General features: G+C 39.0%; 1 protein-coding gene across 2 annotated transcripts in view; it reads left to right on the top strand.

Moving 5' to 3' along the window:
• The window catches only part of HELZ (helicase with zinc finger), a 140,357-nt gene that overhangs the window by 86,214 nt on the left and 35,413 nt on the right, over window positions 1-18,730 (top strand). For both annotated transcript variants that reach the window (XM_026654401.1, XM_026654400.1), the window contains exons 19-22: window positions 796-943; window positions 6,661-6,844; window positions 8,068-8,296; window positions 17,405-17,609. In XM_026654401.1, the coding sequence (XP_026510186.1) occupies window positions 796-943; window positions 6,661-6,844; window positions 8,068-8,296; window positions 17,405-17,609 (766 nt within the window). The remainder of the gene's footprint in view (window positions 1-795; window positions 944-6,660; window positions 6,845-8,067; window positions 8,297-17,404; window positions 17,610-18,730) is intronic.

The raw sequence follows: 18,730 nt of genomic DNA, 5'->3' as shown, positions 1-18,730 counted from the left end.
CAGCCAGTCCCAGTCTCCCCACAACCCTTGTTCCAATCTACTTGCCCTCCACCCCCAGGTGTGGTTCTTGTCCCCTCTCCCTTTAGGTCAGGCAGCTTCCTTCTCTTCCACACTGCCTGGGGAGCATTCCTCTCACTTCTAATGACCAGCACCACAATGGCTTGTAACAGCAATTGCAGGGAAAGCCCTGCTCAGTCCCTGCAGCCCTGGGCTGGAGCATGCTCAGTGCAGACAAAATCTTCAGAGCTTTAGCTGCCAATTGCTAACAACTCTTTACTGAGCATGTGCAAATAGAGGTTTTTCAGAGGCTCAGAACTCAACCAGATTTGGGCAGTTTTTGATGGGAGCAGCAAAAGTGCTGCTGGTATTACACCAGAGTGATCTTGCTTCCCAATTTCAAGTCCTTGCTCTAAGGCATCGAGTGAGGGGCTAGAGCTTCTAACTTAAATAGTTGTAAGAATTTTAACATGGGCAAAACAACATATTTTGAAACAGTTGAACCATTTGTGATGCAGCTCACACATCTGTCACAGAGAATTTCAGTCTGAATGGTTAGAGTTTGGCAACTGAAAATAGGGTTTTATAATGGGAAGTGTTGGGCAGACATTAGGTGGCACTACCAGCACTGCCTGTAATGTGGAAACATCACATAAGAGAAATCAGTCAGAATTATCAGTAAGAATTAGGGCTTTTGTTTCAGTATAAAACATTATTTTCTTTGATGGCATATTTGTCAGTGGGCTACGGGACCAAATGCCAATTCCACATTTTATTCTGTGTTTTGCCTCATTGCAGTTACACATCTGACCTTTTCTATGAGGGCAAATTGATGGCAAGTGGAAAGCAGCCAGCACACAAAGATTTCTACCCTTTGACTTTCTTCACAGCACGCGGAGAAGATGTGCAGGAGAAAAACAGTACAGCTTTCTACAACAATGCAGAGGTAGCTCTTTGTTGGATTTACCTTTCATTGCTTTCTCAAGAATATGAATTCTTGATACACTTACGCATTTTATCTGTCACAATATCTGTTATCAAATTGCATACTTTTAGAGGTTTTTTGAACAACTTCCTATTGGGTTATGTGTGTAGTGTTGTTGTAGCCATGTTAGTCCCAGGATATTCAAGAGACAAGGTGGGTAAGGTAATATGTTTTATTGGACTGACTTCTGTTTGGTGAGGGAGTTCGAAAGCTTGTTTCTCTCACCAAACAGAAGTTAGTCCAATAAAAGATATTACCTCACCCACCTTGTGTGTCTGTTGGCTTTAGTGCTTGATATAGATAGATGGCATAGATTATCTCAGCCTTCATAGAACTGGTAGTATCTTGCACAACTTGAATATGGAATGTAGAGCTAAGCAAATACACTACAACCCTTCAAGCTGCACCACCTCTACAACTGCATAGACCCCCGCTTCAGTCAGTGGCACTCCGCTGGGCTCCACCCACATGAAAAGCTTGCAGAATCATGGCCATGATTTATAATGACTATTTCAATGGAGTTAGCTTCTTTTTCTCTTTGCAAATTGGCTGCAAGCTGCTTACAGTTTACTCAGGCTTTTTCATTACTCAGAATTACTTGCCCGATAGTTTCTATGATATTGTGATGGCTGAATCTTAGCAACTGAAAGATAGGAATTCTTTTTACAATTTAAAATAAAGCTTGCAATTTTCAGACAGTTGCTGAATTGTTTACAGTCTCTGGTTGTGCGATCCACACTTCTTTTCACTCCTGTGATTTCCTCCTGTTCCTAATGCTAACAATGTTTTATTCCTTTTAAAGGATCATGTTTTGTGTTTGAATGAAATGTTCAGTCTGGTTTATGCAAATTGTTTCAGTAGATAATAATAATAATACCTAACTTTATAAAGCATTTTCAAGCAGTAGATCTCAAAGCACTCCGCAACACCCTCTGAAGTAGGGAAATATTATTATTCCCATTTCGGCCTCTCAGGAACTGAGCACAGAGAGGCTAAGTGACTTGTCCAAGGTCATGCAGGAAGTCTATGACAGAGCAGGGACTTGAACCTGAGTCTCCTAAGTTCTAGGTTATGGCCCTACTACTGGGCCATTCTTCCTCTTAGCTAGAGATCAAAGGTCTGATGAAAGCCCATTGAAGTGTTTGGAAAGATTCCCATGGACCTAAACAGGCTTTGGGATCAGGCCCCTAATGAGCATGCTCAGAAGTGATTTTTCAATCTATAGTTTTTTTCACATATGACAGTTGCTGTTCTCCAGAACAACTGTTATTCACACACATTCAAAACTCATCCCTCTTTCAGTGACCATGTTAAAATATTACTGCTAGTAGAAACAGTGGGATTTCCCTCTCCCAAATGTAGTGTTACCTAGGGGCTTGACCTAAACCCCAAATCCTGACACCCACAAACTTTGAATCCCTATTCAAATTTTGTTGTTTAGGCTCCTTTCTACTAAAAATGGTTGAACATATTTTCCTTAAACTTTTAACAACAACAAAATGACCCATTTTCTGAAACTAAACATAGAAAATTTCAGCTCCAAAGGAAATATTGTCTTAAATTTATGAGAAAGTGAAGACCGAGGATTATAACTGAAGCTGATTTGTAGTTTAGCAACACTGTTCATTACAAAGCAAGCACTATAATAGTTGCATTATACGTCTATCTGTTAACCACGGTGCATTTAATCTGATGGGCAATTTTTAACATAGTTGTGCTACATTTTTTTTGACGTTGTTTGTTAGTAAGAGATCTGCTGAAAGCTCCTGATAATGCGGCTGAACACTAAACACCAGTGACTTCAGGACACATCACTGAACAAAGAAACCGAAGGCTACTGACTTCTCTCATTAATGTACCTGTATCTCTTCTTCATAAATGAAAAAGGTTGTGAAAGATCTTAAAATATCTTCACTGCCTTCCAGTTCAGTCACTGAATGAAAATGGAGTCATTAGTAATCTGCAGGCAAGAATAAAGGACAAAAGCTGCTTAATACTGACAAGAAGGGTTCAAACAATGAGGGAGCATTATTACTGTTAGCTTTTGCTGATTAAAAAAAATTCCCACATTTGTATTAGCACATTCAGTGTTACAATGGTGTCTGCAGGCATTATAGGAGTGTATAAGCTTATATCATTTTTACGAAAAGCATAAGGGTTTCAGAATTGAAAAATATACTTCCAGTTTTTATTATTGGTCATAATTCTAAGCATATATCCAGAAGCAGTGAGTTTTAAGAAGAATTTTACTTGGTAGCTGAATAAAGCTGCAAAGGGATTAGAATAGTTTTTACAGATCTAGTATATCTATTCGAGTGTGTTTTGGCAACAGAATAGACTTTTTAAATTATTAGAGAATTTAGGAACTATGAAGCTTGGAAGAATTGCAGTTAAAGTATTTTCACTGTCTGTAGCCAAGCCCTGCACAAATACCACCAACATATATTTACTTCACTCCTAAAATGTGGAATATTTAAAATAAACTATTCCTGGCTATGGTTGCAACTTTTATCTTTGCTAACTAGGTTGGGTGGATCTGCTTTATGTTTTTGTCTGTCCATTTGTCGAGCAAACCAGAAGCTCAGGTGTAACAGTACAAACAACTTTGATACCTGTTGACAAAAAGTGTGCAAACTTTGAATATGTTTACTGGAGGGTCACATTGCCCACACGAGGAGCTCCTTGCATTCCTCCATTCCACCCCACAAGCTCCTTGTGTGCCACCCTCGCTTATTCACGTAGCTGAAGTTGCGTACCTTAGTTCGAATTGGGGGGTAAGTGTAGACCAGGCCTTAAGCATCTCGTTTAGAAAGACATCCATTCTGGATTTAAATACTCCAACCAATGGGGAATTTACCCCTTTCTAGGTAATCTGTTGCAGCTGTTAATTATCAAGAAGTTACATAAAATACTCGTTTTTATTGAAAAATATCACAGGGCCACATCCTCAGCTGGTGTAAATTAGTGTGGAATATATTAATGGAGCTTTGCTAACTTATACCACTCTAGGATCTGGCCCGTAGTTTTTAGTTTGTGTGGTACATTTCTCACTAGGATGGTCCTGTTTCTGCAAGTCCTTTTCTTGTCATTTCTGTTTTGTAATCTCATGTAAGAGTGACTGCATTTTTTTATTTTATGGTATGTGCCCATTGCAACTTATATCAGTTTAAACGTTCAGAAAATATTTCTCCGCAGACAGTTAAAATCCTGGCCTACAGATTTGAAGGCTAATTAATGTAAATACTGGAAACAGGCTGAATTATTTTTAACAACCCCTCTAAAGATTACTGGGTGGGCAGTGAAGAGAATCTAGAATACTTGTAATTCTTACGGTGTAGATTCTGTTATGTTGCCATTAAGAGAATGAGCTTGATGCTCTATAGGAAAATTCCATTGATCAGTTCTCATCCCTTGGGTAGCTAAGTAAATGTTTATTGAATGAGAATATAGATATTAAAAAAGGTTTTACAATGTGTTTTAGAAATACTTGTCACTGTGTCACTATCTTCTCCCAGTGTCTCTCAGTAGGGGCTGTTGTCTTTGCTGTCTCCTCCTAGCAGGAGATCATTTTGATGATGAGGAGTGGAACTGAGAACTGGTCTGTTTTGTGTCATCAAGATCGTTTTTTAAAAGCAGTTTTTAGGCATGATCCTGATAGGTACCGAATCTATCATCAGTTCACTTGGAATTGTAGATGGCCAGTTTCTAGTGATTGACTAGCTCTTATTGTCGGTTCTCAAAGCCCACCTTTTTACCCAGGCCTTTGTCTGAGTAAGGGTGTTAATGAAAGATGCACCAAATCTAAAAGAGGAGTAGGGATGGAATTCTTCGTTTCCTCCTCTTGCTGGTGATGGCTGGTAATTAATTTGGGAATTGTCTATTTGCTGCCAATGGTTGACAGCATGTTATGAATTTTTGATGATAAATTTTTAAAGATGTGAATGTGCCCAGAGCACATGTTTTATAAATGCTGATATAAATAAATTAAAATAGAAGTTGAAAATAGAAAGAAATTTAAAAATTGCTTTAGAATAACTTGGAACGTTTTTAAGAAAAATAGGGGTTGGAGAAAGGGTTTTGCAATGTTAACTTCAAACAGCATTTCACAGCAGACATTTGTGTAGCTGCTTTACAAGTTTACTGCTTTCAGTGTATGCATCTCCCTAGCTTGAGTTATCAGAGAACCTATAAACATCTAGAACTAAAATTGTGTTTGGGGAGAGAATTGGCTCCTAACTGTTGAGGAGGCAGCATGATCTAGTAGATAAGGCTCTGGGCTGGGAGTCAGGAGGTCTGGATTCTATTCCTGGTTCTGCCACTTACCGTCTTACTTGACCATGGTCAAGTCACTTCCAATCTCTGTGCCTCTGTTTGCCCTCCCACCCTTCTGTCTTGCTGTGTAGACTGAGTTCTGTGGGCAAGGACTGCCTCAGTATGTGTGTCTACAGCTCTAGCATAATGGAATTCCAGTCTCGGGGGCCTCTAGCAAGCTGCCATAATGCAAATAATAAGTAATCGTTATCATCAGACATTTTATCGTTTTTAATTTATTTTGAGTAATCCCCAGACCCCTGAAATTTCCCATTTTAACTCTGAAAACGATCCTCTTTTATTAAGAGTCTGATTCTGCTCAGTTTGAAATCAGTAAGAATTTTGCCACTTATTTTATTGGGAGCAAGATAAACCTCAGATTCAGTTTTGTTGCCTCAGATTAGTAATAATTAATAAAGACATCTCCAATTCTCTTGCTTCCTCCTCATGATAAAGTAGCTTTGTTTGGTTAAGGCAAGGTTACAAAGATTTCCTTGAAACTTCCCAAAGTGAAGAGCACTGGCCAACCTTTATATCTAACCCGGTGATTCCCAATCAGAGGTCCATGGAGCTTTTGTCTAGTAGCCTGCAGAGAGCCGGCAGGCCACATGGGGCTGAAAAACAAATATAGACTGGGTTTCCTAGTGTATTTCTACTCTCAAAAATGCACACCTGCTATGGAAGGAGAAAAGGGTTTATTTACAGTTTATTCATATACCCACTGAAGTTCTTTACTGGATTCTCCATTACTATCAGTCTTCTTCAGTGACATACAGTATGCTTTCCTCAGTTGAATTGATTGATAGCAGAGGCAGGTGCAGTCTTATGTGACAGAGGAGCTTTCAGTATACTTGTTTGTGTGTATGTCCTTTTTCTTTAGATTCCAAAATGTTACATGAAATGTACAAACAGAAAGTAAAAATAAAAAAATCCCATAAAAATACATGTATTTTGCTGACGTATCTAGATATAGAAGGTCCTGATGCTCCAAAGTTTAGCATGAGCCTAACTTTAAGTATTTTACTAGTTATAGTTAAGCATATGATTAAGTGGTTTGCTGGATCAGGGCCTTAAAGATTATTTTTTCATAGGAAGCATTTGTCTTAATAGGAATTTTTTACTGTGTTCCAGAGTAATGACCCCAAATATTATTGATAATGTGTAAGCTATAGTGTTTTGAAACATTATTATGAAATACAATAGCAGGGTTTTGTGTTTACTAAGAAGGTTTTATATAATATTTTGCCTGTAAAATCTGTACAGCTTTAAAATTCCACTTCTGTTTTTATATAAAGGAATGATACTGGACTAAGCAAATAAACTCTTAACAATATTTTTGACTGAGGTTTTATTATTCTCTTTTAAAGGTATTTGAAATAGTAGAACGTGTTGAAGAATTGAGAAGAAAATGGCCGGTAGCTTGGGGAAAATTGGATGATGGCAGTATAGGGGTTGTAACACCATATGCTGATCAAGTGTTCCGAATTCGGGCAGAACTTCGAAAAAAGAGATTATCTGATGTCAGTGTAGAAAGAGTGCTAAATGTTCAGGGTAAGTAGCGGTTATGTGTCTTAAGGATCTGCTAACAAAGATAAGATTGTGAAATGCGGTCCTAATTCTGTACGTAATTTTCCAATCTATGTAATTTTATAACAAGTGATATAGGAGGCTTTTTACAGTAAGCTTTTTAATGGTGATCCCCAGATTTCACACTCAAAATGTCTTTGATTGAACATTATAATTAGAGTACGATAGTAATAGCAATTTAAACAAAGGAATAACATATAGGAAAAGCAGTGAAAATAATCTTGACTCTGAGTAAAAAGAGTAGATATAATAATATACAGTCAGTAATGTTGGCGTGACAGGATCTGACTAGTGCACGTGCTCATTGGATATTATTCCATCATAGAATACCCAAAGCAATAAATACGTGGTTTGTGAAATATTTTTCAAAATTAATTTGACTTTTTGTGTAAATGGAGGAGAAAAAAGACCTTACTTTTAATTTCTTTATGTAGCTCCAGCAATGTGCTAGGCACTTTGCAAACAATTATGGAGACAGACAAGATCCATAAAGAAACCAGAGTGTTTGCAATCCAAGGCCCTGGTCCTGCAAAGGAATCCATACTCTTGGACTCCTATTCCCACATGGTGTCCCGCTGACAACAGCAAGATTCTGCGTGGGCACGTTCCTTTGCAGGATCGTGTTTTAAATAGACAAAGAGCAGACAAGCGTCTGCAGGGTAGCAATTGGCAAACTCAGATAGCTTAGCAGGAAAGAACAGCATAAATCTTATTAATTTCACATAGGTAGAAATTTGTATTCGTGTGACTTTTATGGCATTTTTATTTGCTGAGCTGTGAAACAGAAATGGCTGAAATGATGTGCATTTTTTCCTGTGGAACAGCCTGATTTTTATAAGATGTAGCCTTTAGTGTAAATTGGTACCACGCCTATTACTGGCTGAACAGAAACTTTGCAGAGGTGTTCAGAACGTTAAAAATTTCTGGAGTGCTTAAAGCTGGCATGGAAAACAAGGATTTTAAAAGGACAAATTGCTCTTGCAATGAAAAGTGTTCTTTATAATGCATTTTAAAATGTTAAACTCTTATTATTCTTGCACAAAGCTCTTTACATGAAGAGTAACTAATGACTTTCTAGAATTACTTACATGTAAAATGTCAGGTTGTGAAATATGTCTAGCAAATGTTGTCATTTGGTTGCATTATATCTGAAAATTATCTCAAACTTTCATCTCTCCTTTCTTTAGGAAAGCAGTTTAGAGTTTTGTTTCTCAGCACAGTACGAACACGGCATACGTGCAAACACAAGCAAACACCGATCAAAAGGAAGGAGCAATTATTGGAGGATTCAACAGAGGACTTGGATTATGGTTTTCTGTCCAATTATAAACTTCTCAACACTGCCATTACAAGAGCACAGTCCCTGGTAGCTGTGGTGGGAGACCCAATTGCTTTATGTTCCATTGGAAGATGCAGGTACAGTATATGTGTTCTTTGGCTAAACAGTGGTAGCAGAAGTGCTAGTGAATATTATACATTTGAGTACAATCTATGGATTAAGTAAAATTGGTCTGCTTTTTAGGCTCCAAAGGCAAATGAGTTGCATTTAAACAAATTTAATTGGAGAAGCATATATAATTTTTTACACCATTTTATATATATGCCACTAAACAAAACAAATCCACTAAATCCCCTAAACAAATCAGTTAAAATTGCTCAGATGATGCCACACCATCGGTAAAAAGCCAGAAAGACACTAATTAAGTTCTCATTCATCCCTTGCAATCTACAACCATGGTTTCACCTTGTCCATATTATGCCATCCATTTCCATCACCAACTATACTAAACATGCAATTCTTAACTCCAGCCATGCAGAGTGCTTAGAAATTGATGTTTTCTGATTGTTGGCAAGATTGAGTTGGTGTTATATTGAAACAGTTTATTGTATATAGTGTAGATTCTGAACTGATAGTGTTGTTTGATTGTGTTATCTTGGAAGATTGCTAATGGAGGGAATTGTTGATTTTTTTAAGTGGAAATGATTTGTAATAGTGTAGTTTCTAGTAGTGTAAATCAGGTGATGTAAAAGGATGTGTTGTGTTTTGTTTTTTCAATAGTTGGATTTACGGTGGCACGTTTTGTGTTTCCAAACAATCAATAACACCAGTAAAGGTGAGAAGTCACCTTTCATCTATCTTGGTGAACTTCAGAGTCTAAACGGGATACTAGCATTATTAAGCACATGGCAATTTTTCTTTTTTCTTTTTCTTTTCCTTTTCTTGTAAGTACAAAATCTCCGAATTGAACATGAAGGTAGCAGAGATATAATCACCAAAAGGCAAAATGCCAAGTTAAGGTACTTCTCTGCCCAACAAAGAAATGACTTCAGTGTGGTTGAAAACAGTATCTTCTTTTAGGACTCTGCTCCTTTGAAATGTTCTTAAGTAGGGGAAACTGAAATGCGGCATTGGCAGAGCCTGATACGGACTTTCAAATTGAAGAAAAGACAATGCAAAGGTGTAGTGAGGGTAACCAGCTGATGAAGAGTGAGATAGTAGGGGAGGGAAAACTGTATGCAAGGGCCTCTACTCATACGAAAAGTGCCACAGGATCTTTAGTGTTCACTCAGGGTCGACCCATCTTTAGTTCTTAATGTGTCATCCAAAATCACAGTGTAGCTGTTTACTTACTAAAGAGCCTGCGTTTCTCTATGTAATAAAGGGTAATTGACAAAGCATTCTTGTTGTATTTGCTAATTCTGTAATTTGTACTTGATACTAATAGCTCCAGACCCTACATTTCATTTTCAGCTGTTTTTAAGGTGCTTATTATAACATTGCATGTCAATATAAATACTGCAAGTAAATTTGGGCATTGAAAAATAGCATGGATTTATTACTTAACTTTTGTTTTTGTGAAACATCATGGCAGTCATATGAAAGTGGAAAGCACAAAGCTGTTGTTTAGCTATTCTCTGTAAACCTAGAATAAGCCAAATGGGAGCCAAATAAATGAACTTCCTGAAGACATGAATGAGGAAAGGTGAAAAATGGTAGGAGATTTAAACAATCATTTTAAGGATATAAAGGACTTCATCTTCAAAGGGTTCTCTTTCTATGGAAGGGGTGAAATGTTAAGATGATCAGAGATAGAGCCTTAAGCTTGTTTCTGAAACAGAAGAAATGCTGCACTGACTGTGCAATAAAAATGCAGCAAAAGTGTGTGTGTGTGTGTGTGTGTGTGTGTGTAAGTCATTTGTCCCTTTACATTGACTTCACTTTCTTGAGCAGTGTCTCTCTATTACAACGCTTCTGATGTTCATGGAGATGTTCAGAGAAGCCCAGACACCTTTTATTTAGAAAATGGAAACCAAAGCTTTATCCACTACATTTATTAAAATATAATTTGAATTTAAATACTTATTTAAAGGGACAGCATCAAAATAACCTTTTCTTTATTGCTGCTAACAGGTTGTTAAAATCAAAAAGATTTTTGTGTGTTTTATTTTTACCATCCATGTTGCTTGCTTGCATTTTTGAACATGCCTGCTTATGTAACTCACTGGTCAGCATTTGTTACGCATACCCCTCCGTACTTGAGCCACAGATTATGTGAGTTTGTTACACCTCCCAACTACAGGGCTTGGTTTTCTAGCTCAAGCTGCAGAGACAATTCATGCTTTCAACTCTGGAGGTCCCTGGTTCTATCCCTTGGTGTATTGGAAAAGATGCTGGTCATCACACTTAAGGAAATTGGTCTGTTTCAGATACTCCTCTGCCCCACTATGGTCTGTTGGGACACACTGGATTTGCCCAGTAAGGGGGCAAGGCTCTCAGATCCATTAGTACCACAGACCATTATGTGGCCTGCTGGTTGGCTCAAGAGTCATCCTTTCTAAGTGATGCACACAGTTCATCCATACATTCTCCAGCTTCTGTTAGTTCAGGGTACTGAGAATGACCTTGAGACCCAAATTCTGACCCCTTTGAGCCCTGATAGCAAAGTATTATGGCTCAAATTTTCGTAAGTAATTAGTGTTTTTCGGTCTCTGATTATTTTTAGGTGCCCAACTTGAGATACCTCACCAGAGGAACACTCTGTCTTAACACAATTTTAGAAATCGGACCCTTTAAAGGGTCTGAAACTTAAGACAATTTAGGCTGGGTCTCCATTAAATTGCAGTTTTGACAGCTAATGGTCCAGTCTGCCTTTCCAAGACCAACAGCTGTTACGTATGTTCTCTGCAAAACTTACACAACAAAAAGTTCTTTAAGTAAGAAGTAAGCAATGTGTGGGAGCTTTATCAAGAAGATGTATCTTGAGCATTGCTTTTAATATGCCATTGTCTTGTTTCACTGAATAACTGAATATTTACTTTTTGAAACTCCTGCTGTAGGGCTTGGGCACTCTGCTATTGAGAGAGAGAGAGAGAGAGAGTTCTTTTTTAGCACAAGAGAAGTTCAGAAGTCTGGAAGAAGTGACATTTTGTGCAGAAAAACAGACCTCAAAAAAAGTTTAGAGAGTTCTTGAATTTTATAAATATTCTAATGCCTGTCAAAGTGAGTCAGGAATTTGTAGCTATAGTTGTAGAGAGCTATGTGAAGTATGCCCTGGGTAATCATTGCATTTCTGTATGTTACAGGCAGACTAGACAGGGCTGTTTGGCAGACACTCCCTTTAAACTCAGGAGCAACTGCAAAGCAGAGATGGCAGTGTTTTATTTTCTGTTCTTACACCCCAGTACAAGTGTTCCATGTGTAGAGAGACTGCTTGGGGCATTTTAAAGAAAAGTGCATGGGCCTCAGTGGAGTCCTAGTGCTTTGCGGTAGGTTTGATGACTGCATTGATTAATCACAGAGCGCTCTGTCATTATAGCATCCCAGTGAAATATTTCCATATTGTTGTTTAATTCTCACTTAAAAACTTGCAAAATGTGTTTGCCTTACAGTCAAATGACTTGATGCTCATGCAGAAAATGGGCCATCTATATAGTGAAATTTAAAAGAGCACTTCTCATTTACATGAAATCACTGCGAAAGATTGGCATTAGAATGGCTATTTTAAATTCTTATGTGTGTGCGGCTCGGTCTACAGTACATACATACTTCGATATAACTATGGCACTCAGGGTGTGAAAAATCCACACCCCTGAGCAATGTAGGTTATACTGGCATTAAACCCCTGTGTAGGCAGTACTAGCGCCTCTTTGTGGAGGTAGAATTATTAAGCTGATGGGAGAGCTCTCTCCCATTGGCTTAGAGCGTCTTCACCAGACATGCTATAGTGGTGCAGCTGCGCCACTGTAAATTTGTAGCGTAGACCCACCCTTAGTAACTATTCCTGCAGTCTTTCAAGAGAGACATTTGCCCTCCCTCAGATTCGCCTACGAACGACACTGGTCAACCAGTGGCGTCTCTCCTTAGGATCTCCGTTCCCATAGGCTGGGTGAACTTGCCACCTGGAACTAGACTGATTGCCTGTCCTGTTTCCTTAAAAGACCAAGTGCAGAAGGAGACAAGGGGTAGCAAATGGAGTATGTTTCCTATGTTACAGTTGCCAGCACTTCTGGTCCGATACTTCAAAACAGTCCCTAAACTTGGTGAAGTACGACGTGAGAAATAATGTTCATTGTGCATGACTTGCCTAATTTATTTTCATGCTTTGTCATTCTGAACAGGCTAAATGAAATGAAAAGGGTTTAAATAAATGTGTATTTTGTGTCATAAGAGACATAGCAAATAATTCTCCATCTCTGGCTCTTCTAGACAGTGAGCAGAGTTATTTTTAAAAGTAGCATTAATCTTTTCGTTCATTCTGTCATCAATACTAGGGTAATTATAAAATTTAAAGCAAAAGGTGTTTGACACTGTGTGGGGAAAAACTATCCATCTGCAAATACACAGTGTGTCACCCCATTAATCAACAAGCTTGATTACTCATTTTCTAATAAAATTGCTCAAGAAATATTCTGAAATATCTAGGATGCCTGAGTATTGTAAAGCCTTGACTCCTAGCTCTGATAAAATAGCTTCATGTTGTCGGAGAATAACACAGTTCTCACTCTTTGTTTGGCTACAGCAAAGTCAGATGCTTTATTCTCTCTCTATCAATTGCATAGAGGGAGAGAGTGCACTAGGACACAGGGTCTCCCCCTCCTAGGCAGGTCTCTCAACAGGTAAACAATTACAGCAAGCATTTATACCTTTTGTTACAGATAATGAAAAGCAACAGCTGCATTTTGTTTATACATAGGTCATTCTGATATCTTGTTTTTCTCACTTATGTAGACTCTTAGTCTACATTCCATATTGTCTGCACATTATCTACACAAGGTCGCAACAACTTCTCACACAGTTCTTTCTCACTCGCCTCACACAATCCTCGCTTCTACAAATCTCGTGTTATTAGGGTTACAGTTAGCCTGACTCTTGCTAACAAACTGTCATGCATTGCAATCCCCTTCCTGTCAATTCTTTCTCTGCTTCCACAATGTCATATATGGGCATGGAGAAATATATCAGTAGCAAAAGCTCAGCCAGCATCTGGAATGTTGATTCCACTGGAGCTAAATGGAGCATTGCTATTTCCCCCCCTGCATCTTTACCTATGTGGGGTGAAATCCTGACCTCATTGAAGTCAACCCGAGTTTTGCCATGAACTTCAATATGGCTAGATTTTCACTCTTGGACTGCTCCTCTCTTCTTGAAAATTCCAGAGATAATGGGATTTATCTATGCTGCTTCCATTCCTGTGCCAGATACTCTGCCTTCCACAGTGCATGCAGAGCAATGGTTCATCACTTCCACATTGTCCTATAGCATTTGTCGCTTTTAGAACTAATTTTTTTATTATAATTATTTATTTAAATTACCATAGCATGTGGGAGCCCTTGTCATGGACCAGGACCCCATTATGCTTGGTGCTGTACAAATATAGAACAAAAAAGGCAGTATTCCCCTATAGAAACTGTGACGGGTTGGATCACAGAAACCCTCTTGGGAGCTGCCACCTGATGTGCCAAGACTACTTCTACCCCTGCTTTCCCTGCCAGCTCAGGACTCCAGCACCCTGTCTTGCTGAGACAGACACACCGGTCTGCTCCAACAAAGACCCAGGGTCTGAATTACTTGCCCCAAAGCTGCAGGTTTACCTGAACGCAGCTAACAGAAGTGTTCCTGTTTTTAACACTGAGGGTACGTCTATACTTACTTCCTGGTCCGGATGTAAGCGATCGATCTTCTGGGATCGATTTATCGCATCTTGTCTAGACGCGATAAATCGATCCCAGATCGATCCCGGAAGTGCTTGCCGTCGACGCCGGTACTCCAGCTCAGCGAGAGGAGTACGCGGCATCGACGGGGGAGCCTGCCTGCAGCGTCTGGACCCGCGGTAAGTTCGGACTAAGGTACTTCGAATTCAGCTACGTTATTAACGTAGCTGAATTTGCGTACCTTAGTCCGAAGTGGGGGGGTTAGTGTGGACCAGGCCTCAGATGCCCAACTCCCAGTGGGGTCTAAATCCAAATAAATCTGTTTTACCCTATATAAAGCTTATATACTCATAAATTGTTCGCCCTCTATAACACTGATAGAGAGATATGCACAGTTGCTTGCTCCCCCAGGTATTAATACATACTCTGAGTTAATTAATAAGTAAAAAGTGATTTTATTAAATACAGAAAGTAGGATTTAAGTGGTTCCAAGTAGTAACAGACAGAATAAAGTAAGTCACCAAGCAAAATAAAATAAAACGTGGAAATCTATGTCTAATCAAACTGAATACAGATAATCTCACCTTTAGAGATGCTTCAGTAAGTTTTTTCCTCAGACTAGATAACTTCCAGGCCTGGGCACAATTCTTTCGCCTGGTACAGCTCTTGTTTCAGCTCAGGTGGTAGCTAGGGGATTTTTCATGATGGCTCTCCTCCCTCCCCTTTGTTCTGTTCCACCCCTTTATATGTGTTTTGCATAAGGCGGGAATCCTTTATCCCTCTCTGGGTTCCCACCCCCTTCTTCTCAATGGAAAGACACCAGGTTAAAGATGGATTCCAGTTCAGGTGACATGATCACATGTCACTGCAAGACTTCATTGCCCACTTGCCAGCACACACGTATACAGGAAGACTTACAGGTAAAACACACCCATCTGCAGACAATTGTCCTGGTTAATGGGAGTCCTCAAGATCCAAACCACTATTAAGGGCCCACACTTTGCATAATTACAATAGGCCCTCAGAGTTATATTTCATATTTCTAGTTTCAGGTACAAGAGTGGTACATTTATACAAATAGGATGACCACACTCAGTAGATTATAAGCTTTGTAATGATACCTTACAAGAGACCTTTTGCATGAAGCATATTCCAGTTACATTATATTCACTCATTAGCATATTTTTATAAAATTATATAGACTGCAACGTCACAGAAACCTCATCATTTATTGACCAGAATTGGCAGATTCTGCTCCTTGAACGTGATCACCCACTAAACTCCTCTCTGTATGCCCGGTGGCCATAGGTGGATCAAGGAACTTTGATCACTGAACCCTTTTTGCAGGTCAATGTGCAGTAGACCTGCAGAATATCAGTTTTACAGGTTTTGGGGGACCACAACACTTGTGCACTCTACACAAAACTCTACACTTGTGCACTCTACACAAAACACTTGTGTTTTGTCCTCTCTCTCCTATGGAAGAGCCAGCCAGATTTTTGCCCAGGAAGGCAGTCTTTTATTTTTAAAAATAATTCTTAGCTCATTCGCATGGCCTCATTAATTATATTTCCCATCTTCTGTAAAGCACTTACAGATCTACATATGACTATAGTTCTTATTACCTTAGGTTCAGGAAAAAACGGAAGAAGCAGGCACCCCAATCTGATTATGAATAATGGTAATATATTATACAGGCCTTCAATTTTTTTCAACACCTTCCAGTACAGAAATCAATCTGAGATTGTCAGCAGACATGTACTAGTGTAAAATATTGTCAGCCTGTTGTCTTTAATCTCTCACCAAAAAAATGAAAATTAAAGAGACGGATTATTATTAAATGTGCCTCGTAGGGTTTTCATCTTTTCAAAGTCTAAGGTAGTTTTTCCCCTAGATCTTTTATTTTTCATCACCCTTCATTGCTTGAAGGAGAGAATTTAATAATTTTTCCTGGATTAAAGGAGATAAGATCCTGGTTGTTGTTGTGTTGTGTTTTTTAAACAATGACAGATTTAAATTTTTTCAGAGGAAAATGACTGTCCCATGTTCTGCTTGCTTTTCAGAAAAACTATTTGTTGATAGAATTCCTAAAATCAAATGTTTTACCAATAGATATTGCCACATATGTTTAAAAAAAGAGTAGACTTCTACATGAGTCATACTGAGAAACTGGAATGACAGATTGAAATGATCATTTACTGAGTGATTTAATAAAAAATAAGCTAATTACAGCACTATAGGGGAAAATAATACACTCCTTTTTCTTACATGAACCTGGAAACCCCTATGAGAAACATCCAAAGTATTATAATAAGAACAGTTTGCATTTATACCTGCCATTGAAGGATCTCAAGTGCTTTACATGTACTAACATATTAAGCCTCACAACATACCTGGGAGGTAGGCAAGTTTTAACCCCATTTTTCAGATAGAAAAACCAAGGATCAAAGAGGTTACTTGCCTAAAGTCATGTGGTGAATCAGTGGCAGAGCCAAGAAATGAAGTTAGCTCTTCTAACTCACCATCCTGTGCTCTAACAGCAAGACCATCCTTCCATATTTTGTCCCACTATTGCTACCAGACAAATACTGTGTGATTTGTATTTAGTATTATTACTTCAAGAAAACCAAGAAAAACTCAGGGTCATATTATTCCCCCTCCTCAGTTAATGGAGTAGGGCATGCTGCCTCTTCTCTCTCTCTCCCCCCCCCCCCCCCCCCCCGCGCGGGGTTGGACTCTTTGGAATGGGAGGGCTTGGGGCTGTGAATACAGCTGCACTTTGCAGTTTGAAACTGCTGCCTCAACTAAGCAGGATATTAGTGGATAAACTAATTCTGATCCTGTCAGTGACAACTTCCTTCTTCCAAGGGAGGCAGTATAGTCTAGTTGATGGGACATTGGACTGGGACTCAGAAGACCTGAGATCAGTTTCTGCCTCTGTCACTGCTTTGCATGGGGATAATGATACTAATCTTCTTTGCAAAGCATTTGGCTTTTTGAGCTTTAATAGTGTTTAATGTGTGTAAAGTGTAGAGCTTTAATGGTCGTTCTGTGTTTTTACTGTGTGTTTGGTCTTTTAGAAAATTTCCAGGTTAGTGCAGTCTCCGCTTTTATGTTGACATAGGTATAGGAATCAGAAATGATATGACATAGGTTAGGGCTGGAGTTTGATCTGCCTGAACAGACCCGTATGCCTACTTTGTGGTTGGGGCTATGCATGGGCCTAGCCCCTGGATTTCATTGCAGAATTGGAGGCATGATGTGTAAGATGGGCATGTAGGAAAAATACAAACTGTTACTTAGCTGTGTAAAACCTCTGTTAACTATAACCTGAGTTGGTAAATCTTATTCTTTATAAACTGTTTTCCTTAGGAAATTTTGGGAGAGGTTTATTGCCTTGTGTCACGAGAATGAGAGCCTCCACGGTATCACGTTTGAACAGATCAAGGCTCAGTTGGAGGCTTTGGAGTTAAAGAAAACCTATGTGTTGAATCCACTGGCACCCGAGTTTATCCCTCGGGCTTTGCGACAGCAGCATTCAGCAAATACCAACAAACAGCAACAATCACCACCCAAGGTAAAGCATAACTGGTAATGAAGTTTGTCAGGAGGTGGGAGTGAAGGTAGAAATATCTGTCGAGAAATGACATAAAAGGTTTATTGGGCTAGTTGTTGTTTTAAAATAGCTTCCACGCATGCACAGACTTGCAGTCGGAGATGTCAATGCAATTGCTGAAGGTGCCGTTAACAATTTCAAAAGAAGGCACTAGACCTAATTACAAGGTGATATTTATTTAGCAATAGCTTGGACTGGACAAGATTGGATCTCTTACTGAAAGATATGCTCTAGCTCAACCACCATTCATTCATTCATTTATTTATTGTTTGTATTACCGTAGCACTTAGGAGCCCCAGTCCTGGACTCCATTGTGCTAGGTGTTGTACAAACACAGAACAAAAAGACAGTCCCTACCCCGAATTGCTTACAGTCTAAGACAAGAGACAACAGGTGGATATAGACAGGCCAGTGAGGGGAAAACAAAGAACCAGTGTGACAATAACCACACATTTTTAGACTTGGTGCAAAAATTCAGTGGCCTGTGTTTTGCAGGCGGTCACATTAGATGATCATAATGGTCCCTTCTTGCCTTAAATCTATTGAAATACAGTATTTATTTAGCATTAACTGATTATTGCTGTTCATCAAAAGGCCAAATTTAATTACTGTCAAGGATGTAACTAGAAGATGTTCTTGGTTGATATAAGGGTGAAGTTTACCATCGCACAAAACTAACTTTCTCTCTCCTTCCCAAGAGAGAAGATAGTACATGAATGGTTAAAGCATATTAAATTAAATTAATGGAGATATCCTATTTCCTAGAACTGGAAGGGACCTTGAAAGGTCATCGAGTCCAGCCCCCTGCCTTCACTAGCAGGACCAAGTACTGATTTTACCCCAGATCCCTAAGTGGCCCCCTCAAGGATTGAACTCGCAACCCTGGGTTTAGCAGGCCAATGCTCAAACCACTGAGCTATCCGTCCACAATTAAGAGGGGAACAATATGTTCCCCTCTTAATTGTGCTCATGAAGACTAATATGAAGTTCTACATTTAGTTGTCACAAAATGTCAGTAAATAAGATACTGTTTTAATTGATCCATGTTTGCAGTTGTAATCAAAATGTGCTTTGTTAGGCCT

The sequence above is a fragment of the Terrapene carolina genome, unplaced genomic scaffold (genome assembly GCF_002925995.2).
Source record: "Terrapene carolina triunguis isolate 2854851 unplaced genomic scaffold, T_m_triunguis-2.0 Scaffold192, whole genome shotgun sequence".
Lineage (NCBI taxonomy): Eukaryota > Metazoa > Chordata > Testudines > Emydidae > Terrapene > Terrapene triunguis.
Note: the sequence above shows the minus strand (reverse complement) of the source record. Positions and strands in the feature narration are given on the sequence as shown.